Below are 7,884 nucleotides of genomic sequence, written 5' to 3'. Positions count from 1 at the left end.
AGGAGAAACAGCAATGCGAACATTTCATGATTCACCTGAGGTTGTGTAACAGCTCGGGGTTCTCAGCTGCTTCAGGATTGGGTTCCTGTGCTTGTCAAGTTGTAACTTAATAATGCATAAATTTCTCTGAAAAACACAAACCCCAAGCATATTAAAAAAAGGATATAGCTAACAAATTGCCTACTAAGTAGCAAAAAAAAAAAAAAGGCCTCTTAAAACGGTTCTGGCTTTATTGTTCAGCTAGGAAGCAGGCACTTTTTCACTGAACTTTCTGTCTGGCATTTGAACGTGAATAGCCGATACGAAAAAAGAGTTTTATTTGTGTTGCAAAATGTGCTGGCTGATAACGAAGGGCTGACCAGAAGGGAAATGGGTGAGGCCTCCACATCCTGTGCTCTGCCTCCCCCGTGCACGCTGCCGTGGCTCTTGCGAGGGGGAGACCTGGCGCTGCTCTCCCCGGCTCTCACGGGGCTCTCCGCTCTTGCACCGGCTCGGAAACGTTTTGCGAGGTGCCTTCTCACACGTAGGGCAATAAACTTCCCCAAAATCGACAACTCCTCGCGGCGGAATTCATTTAAACCGCGACTTGCCCCGCCGCGGGGCTGCCGGCGCCCCCCTCCCCGGGAAGCACCCCCGGCGAATCGCGGGGTCCCCGGGCCGCCGCGGGCCGGCCGCGCCGCTCTCCCCCAACCCGCCCGCCCGCCCCCTCTCCCTCCTTCCTGCCGCCCCGCTGATGTCAGCCGCGCCCCCGCCGGGGCCGCCGCCGCTGCAGCCGCTCCGCGCCCGCGGCTACAGCCCGCCCGTCCGCCCGCGGCTGCGCCGGGGAGCCCGCGGCCGCCGGATCGCCGCGCTGCTCCCCCCCCCCTCCCCGCCCCGAGCACAGCGGGAGCCGCGGCGGCCGCAGCCGCGTTGCGGTGGGGAGGTGGGAGCCGTGTTTGGCGGCGGGGGAAGGAAGCGTTATAAAAAGGCTTTGTCTTGGGAATCAGCAGCTCATCTTTCGTGCTGCCGGCGGTGGGGAAAGCCGCATTTTGGGCTCGCTTGTTCTTTTCGCCGCCCCAGGCATGTCTTGACACAGCTGCGAGAGACTGCCGTTGTCGTGCGCTTCCGACGGATGTCTTTGGCTGTTGCGATAGCGATTGGGGTTGGAGACTTGGTAGCGTCTATCGGTGCGAGCGTGTGTGAAATTCCCGTGATCGCAGGCTGAAGGAGGAAGAACTGGAAGAAAGGAGCAGTTGTGTTGGTGTTTCTTCTTGCTGGGTCAGCCTTCCTGGATGGTCGCATTACTCTCCTGTGGACACACTGCCAAGGGCGTGCAGAGAAAGAGGCTTGATTATTTTTTCCCGTCAGTGGTTTTCGTCGTGCAGAAATAACCACTTTTCTCCCAGTTTGCTGGTCCGCACTGAGGCAGCAGGAATATGCTCATGAAGGAGTACCGGATCTGTATGCCTTTGACAGTCGAAGAGGTAAGCTCTGCCACTGCTGATGGTTAGGCTGTTCCTTACCAAGGGTTTTCTCTGTCGAGGCGAGTTGAGGTTGTATTTGTTTTACGGAGTATTTTTTCTTCGTGTAATAAACTTAGTCGGAGATGATTGGCTAGAGAGGAATGTTTTTACTGGAAAATAAGGGAATCCTACAGGAACGAAGGTAACTTAAGCATGTCAAAAGCATTGTGTCGTCAAAGTATGGGTTATAAAGATTTTCCAGCCAGACTTTTAAGAAGAATCTTCTGCCTTTTTGCAATAGAATGCTTTGTGCTGAATTCTGCTGTTAAAGTGTTTGCCCAAAACCCAGATTCTAAATATATCTTCACCTTTGCTTAAAATACCCTTGCAGATGACGATGGCCTGAAACTCTAGCACAGGTAGGATGGGTGGGTGATCATTTATTAGTAAAACTTTTTTGTCATTTAAAGAGATGATTGAAAGTCAGGCTGCTCTTTGTCCGTGTTCTAAACTCTGTGTTAGGAACAGCACGTTTTTATTTATCAGCAAGCATCCTACCTGTTTATTGTTTTAAGTGAGGTAGTAATAGCTACGTGTAATAGCCGTGCTGTGTAGTTACCCGTGCCCACGAGCAGTGCTCGGTGAGAGGTGCGGTAGGTACCCAAGGGCCTGACTGATGGCATATGTCAATGAGGTGGTGCTCTCTGGCTCAGAGTGCCTCGCACGTATGAGGAAAGGTAGGTGTGGGTTTAGTTAGCCATTCACGCTGTAGAAGTGGACGCTGCAGAGGCGGAACAAGCCCGCTCTTGAAGGCAGGCCCTACGCGAGCCGGCCCCGCCGGGCGGCTGAACCCCCACCGCGCATCTTGCGCCGAGCCGGCCTCAAAGTTTCGCTCCTCCGCCGCCGCGGGCGACGGCGGGCCCGCCAGGGGGCGCCCTCCTGGCGGCCGCCAGGGGGCGCGCTGCCCCGCGGGGCGGCCCTGGGCAGAGGCTCCGGCCCGGGGGTCTGTGAGGGGGGTTACGCGCCCCGCCCCGCCCCGGGGCCTCCTCCGCGGCCGTGAGGCGCCGCAGGCTGCCTGCAGCCGGCGGGCGTGAGGGAGTAATGCTCAAAGGCAGAACATGCCCCTTTTCGAGCCCTCTCCCCCAAGGTTATCACAAAAGACATTTACTTTGCATATTAATTTCCGCGGTTTTTTTGTTTAAGTACATCCAGGTGAGTGTTTTGCTGCACAATTTTATTTTAATTTTGGCAGTGTGTGTAGAGGAGTCCTCACGAGTGCGATAGAGTAGTCATTTCAATGGTCTTTTTGTCTGTATCTTCAGATTTGGCAAATTAACAGTTATTCGAAAACTGAGAATTTAAACTGCCAAATATTTACTTCAGGCTGCTCAGGAAATTCCTTCTTCTGGGAGCAGGACCTAGAAACTTCACACATGTGTAAGTAAATAGGCATAGTTTTTAATTCTAGCATTTTTCCAACCAGGTTACACAGTATGCTGTAATATTGGATGGCATTATTCTTTTAATACAAAATTTTGTTTATTCTGTTATCCTAATGTGGACTGTATCTTATCCAAGCCAGTTCCTGATGTTCTCAGACTACCACACTTAGTTCATTATGTCATCAGAAGGGAGCAGATCTAATTTATTTTGAAAAATTACTGTTAAACAAGATTTCCAGATAGAGAAAATTTCAAAAATCTCCCAAAACAGGAATGGCTGATGCATGGTGAAGCAGAAGATTATGTTGGAAATATTTTGTTCTCTGGAATGTTAACAGAATTAGTAAAGATACTCATGCATCTTGTAGTTTCTCTTCTGTTGAATCATCCGTTATTTAATCCAAGAGCTGCAGCTGAGGTGCCTTAATGAGGAACCTAGAACATGTCTGATACTTAGCGTGAATTTAATTATTAATTATAAAATGAACTAGGGCAAAATTGTGAAATTAGCATCCATCTTATTTTTGTTGTAGTATTTACGTACTAAAAAAGTTCCACACTGTAGTTCTCATAGTGCTTCATCTTTGTGACGGTTCCTACAGTCTATGAAGGTGTTGTTATCTTATTTTTACCCTTAGTTGCGCATTAACTACCAATAATGCGTGATATTTCTGGCGTCTGTGTAGAATAAGAAGGTGATGCATTTTGCAGTCATTAGGAGAACATCACAGGGCAATGTTCACCCTTCAACAGCCAAGAGTGTTTTGGTTCTAAGAGGCCCAAACTGCCTTCTGCAAGGTGCTAAGTCACTCTGAAGTTCAGTGGGCTTTGACAGAAATGCAGTTTCCAAGGGACAGGCAATTACTCACAGGAGTGGGATGTTGGGCCCTGATTTACAATGGCACTTAGGTACCTAACTCGCATTGACGTTACTGGGAGTTAAGCACCTAGGTAGTTTTGAGCTTGTAGGTTTCAACAGGTACATGAAAAATGCAGTTCTTCCTTACACAGCTGCATGGTTTCCCTTTTTGTGCTGTTTTCCGTACTTATAGACTTTACAATTCTGCTTTTTCTGCTGTTTGAAAGTTCTGGCTTTCGCCTGTGCACTTTATATATACATTCAAAATCACTTCCTTGAGCGGTTTTCTTTTTTAGCACTGACTTGCCAGTTATTCATACATAGACGTCTCACAACATGAATGAGAAAAAATTCCATCTTTAGTCTGTGGTGCTGTGTTGCCACCAAAACCAGAGTGGCTTCCCATGTCATTCCTGTGAAAATAATCAGGCACAGGAGGCAAAACAGAGTGTTAACTGTGTCAGCTAAGCACCTGTACCTGATCTTCTGTAGTCAGATTTTGTGTGTAATGTGAAGAAATGTGCATTAAAATGTTGTGTAATGTCCAGCTGAGTAACTAGAAATCATTACTTTGTGTGTAAATAAATATGCACACAACAGTATGGCAATTAGTACTACACTGGCTGACTATTATGACCTAAATTTATCTCTAAAGAGGAGTAAAAAACTGATGGATGTCACCATAACAGCAACGCTATTTCCAGGTTCGAAGAGTTTCTGGCATTGTTGTGGATAGGAGATTCTGCATAGCTGGTCTTCATTAGCTACTGCAGATGGAGTTCTTGAGGCATTCTTTCATTGATTCCCTTATTAGATAAGACACCCAAATATTTATGGGAGTTTTGTTTGTATACCTGTCAGCTTGGAGGCCAAATGCTTTCTTGCAAATAGAACATTTCCTAAGAAGTGTTGATTGCTACGGACTTAACTGTTCTTGTGTATTTTGAGCTAGGATACAAGAGTCAGAGGTGCATCTTTGTTCCTTGTTCATAAGCACCAGGAAAGACAGGTTGTTCCAAGAGTGCTTGCTGAGATGCTGTGGCACCACACTACAGTGCTTATTCAAAGTTGAGACTAACTCATTAAACTGAATTTTTATTGACAGTTATTTAGGGCTGTTACATAACAGATTGTTGCAAGCTGCCTGATCAGCTTTAAAATAATTTGAGAAAGGAAGTATCATATTAACTTCTACACAAAATAACAACAACTGCTGTAAGAACTTTGCAAATTAGGTCAGAATATAGCAGTTGGTTGATAAAGCCAATATGTTTGCCAATTAGAACCATTCTTTACCTAATTTGTGGTATTTTTGGGAGGCATTCAGTCCTTTTGTGAACACTGAGACCTTATAAATTAGAAAAAGCCATTTCTTTTCATTAATACATAAAGCAAGTAAAATCTGTTGCAGTAATTGCTTAGGATATGTCACCAATCTTCATCCCAGCTGCAATTAATAAACGAGCCTGCCTCTTGGGTTTTTTCCCCCTTGCATTTTCATGAGTTAGTTCATTCTTACAAATCATTTGTTACATCATATGAGAGAATATTATAATAGGTTGCATTGTGGTTTTTTAAATATCATCAGTTAAAAAAACACATTCCTAAGCAAGTGAAAAGAACACCAAGCAACTGAAAAGAGTGGAGATGCTAAAAAATTCTCAGGCTTAGGTATCATTGCAAATCGTAATTCCACAATTCTTCACAGGAAGGATTACATGGTTTTGTGCTTTTGAGATGCCTTTATCTGAAAATGTAAACCAAATCTGATAGGTTAGCATGTTACTGTACTTTTATTTTGGGAGAGGCAAAGTACAGTGAAGTTTGATTTGTGTGGAAACTGATCCTTCTTTAGGGGAATAGGTGGAAAGACATTTTTGCTGGATCCTGTTGAAAATGAAGTTGTTATTGCTGTAAAATGCTAATAAAGATGTGAAGCTAGGTTGTATATATTTCAAAGCCAAACATCAAATAAAATACAGTAGTCCTCATAAGGTTTTTTCTTTGGAAACAGGGATGACCGTTAACATTTCTATTAGTTCTGAACTATATGTGTATGGCCAGTACCTAAAGTCCTAATAGGTTTTTCTTTCCTTTGTTCTTTATTTCAACCAAGATTATCTCTGCTGAAGTTGGTGGAACTGCTCCCGTTCTGTGCTTTAAATAAAAGCAAAGTTTGATCTGTGGGGAGCACTGCCTGCGTGAGGTGTGTAGGAACAGCTATATTGTCATGAATACAAACAAGCAGAGACCTGCAAAATGTCTGTGAATTTAGATCATGATTTTTCAACAAAAAATCCTTTCAACATTAACAAATTCTGGTTTTAGAGGTGTTGTGCTTGCTCCTTTATAAAAATATCCAGTTTAGCTCTTGTTTCAAACATCATGAATTTTCCCAGTGTGGATTATTTACATAAAATTATTTCAACAACATGTGTGTAAACAGTATTTGTATTCTCTGAATCTTGTGTACATTTCTTCTCTAAAAGATTTCATAGCCTACTGTTTTGTGTACAAAGGATACTTGTTATAACATGTTTGATTCAGACAGATTTCAAGCTCAATGAAAGCATTTGAGAAGGTGTTTTTATGCCCTGAGAGTTAGCAGGTGTTATGATATTTAGACATAATTATATGCATGTAGAACAGAAAAGCCTTTAGTAGGGTATAAAGTGTAAAGTACATTTTCTCTAAACTAAGTTATCTACTGCAAGATAAACTACATATACTCATCCTGTAGTTAATACAAATAGATTAAATAATGGTCGGTTAAGTATGCTTTTTTAATTTCCCAGCTATAACCACAGAACATGTTTTCAGAAATACGTGAATGTGTGGAACATCTGAAAAAGCAGTATGTTGGCTGTAAGCAAGAGGCAAACATAAGGTGAAGTCAGCTTTTCAAATTTAAGTCAATTTAATTACTTGTAAATAAAATAATAGTTGGACCATGTCATGACTATGACCTCTGCAGAAAACGTTTTTCTGGCAGTTTTGAACTGAAGTTGTCCAGCAAAAATGGAGGCTTATTGCGCAGTTTTAATTTGAACTATCAATAGCTATAATGCATCTGTTGTCTTACACTAATTCCTTTACAAGATACTAAAGTACTATGAGAAGTAAAGGACTTTTCAGTCTAGTTAATCATTCTTTCTGGGTATGCCTTATGAGAACATCACCAGCCTTACCTTCTTTTTGCAATTAATAGTGTGGAGGCACTGATGCATTTGTCTGAGGAGTATTCAGAGTTAATTATTCATCTAGAAAAGCTCTTTACAGCATTATGAACATCTTTTTACCCTTCAAAAGAAATCATTGTGTAAGACTCTTCTTAGCAAACAGATCTGATCTGGTCTTTTGTGGGCGGTCATGTCTACTCACATCACAAGGCCTTTGCTACATGCAATATGACCTTAAATTGACCTTAAAGCTTATGGACTGGGAAGAATCATTGTAATGATATAACAGATAAAATAAGTGAGAGAAAGCACCAGAAGTTAACCTTTAGTACCAAATAAGAACAGCTATTTAATTTTCTTTTGATGCATAGAATGGACAGATGAACGTGAGAGCTGTGTTTTACCACGGAAAGAAAATAAATACCTTGCTTTAGCTTGACCTTCCTGTGCTAGTTGTAGTCATCTACAGAGCTATAAAAGCAAAGCAGTGCAGAGCAGATGTCAAATGTTTAGTGAACTCTACTGCAAATAGAAGACCAAAGATACCCAATTTTGTCCTTTACTCCTGTTTGCACATTTCACTACAACTATGGGAAAGAAACAAGACAACCTTTGTTTTTCAAGTTTCAGTGTAAATCATTAAAAAAATCTTTCAGTGGAAAGGATTAGTTATTACCCAAGGAACTCCAGACTCTGACATAGATCTCTCTTCATCTCTCTTGCTCTCTCTTTGTCAACACTTGTTTTCTCCAAGGTATATATATAGCAAATAATACTACATGTTGGATTTGAAGGCTTTGTTGGCAAAATATAGGGCCCAGTTTTGTATTTCCCATAAAAGAAAATGCAGCTTGTTAGTGTTTTAGGACATTTTCTAGCTAAAGCACTCTACAGAGCTTTGATGCTGTCAAGAACTCAACGAAGAGTGTTTGTCTTTGAAGCATAATGTAGGTTCGGAAACA

The 7,884-nt window shown here is 42.7% G+C and overlaps 1 protein-coding gene across 1 annotated transcript in view; it reads left to right on the top strand.

Moving 5' to 3' along the window:
- Positions 1 to 1,224: 1,224 nt before the first annotated feature.
- PITPNC1 (phosphatidylinositol transfer protein cytoplasmic 1) overlaps positions 1,225 to 7,884 on the top strand; it is an 82,915-nt gene continuing 76,255 nt past the window's right edge. Inside the window, exon 1 of the mRNA XM_059828204.1 lies at positions 1,225 to 1,463. Within this exon, the coding sequence (XP_059684187.1) occupies positions 1,416 to 1,463 (48 nt within the window). The 5' untranslated portion in view covers positions 1,225 to 1,415. The remainder of the gene's footprint in view (positions 1,464 to 7,884) is intronic.

This window comes from Gavia stellata, chromosome 22 (assembly GCF_030936135.1).
Source record: "Gavia stellata isolate bGavSte3 chromosome 22, bGavSte3.hap2, whole genome shotgun sequence".
In the NCBI taxonomy this organism is placed as follows: domain Eukaryota; kingdom Metazoa; phylum Chordata; class Aves; order Gaviiformes; family Gaviidae; genus Gavia; species Gavia stellata.
This window is presented reverse-complemented; position numbering and strand designations above follow the sequence as displayed.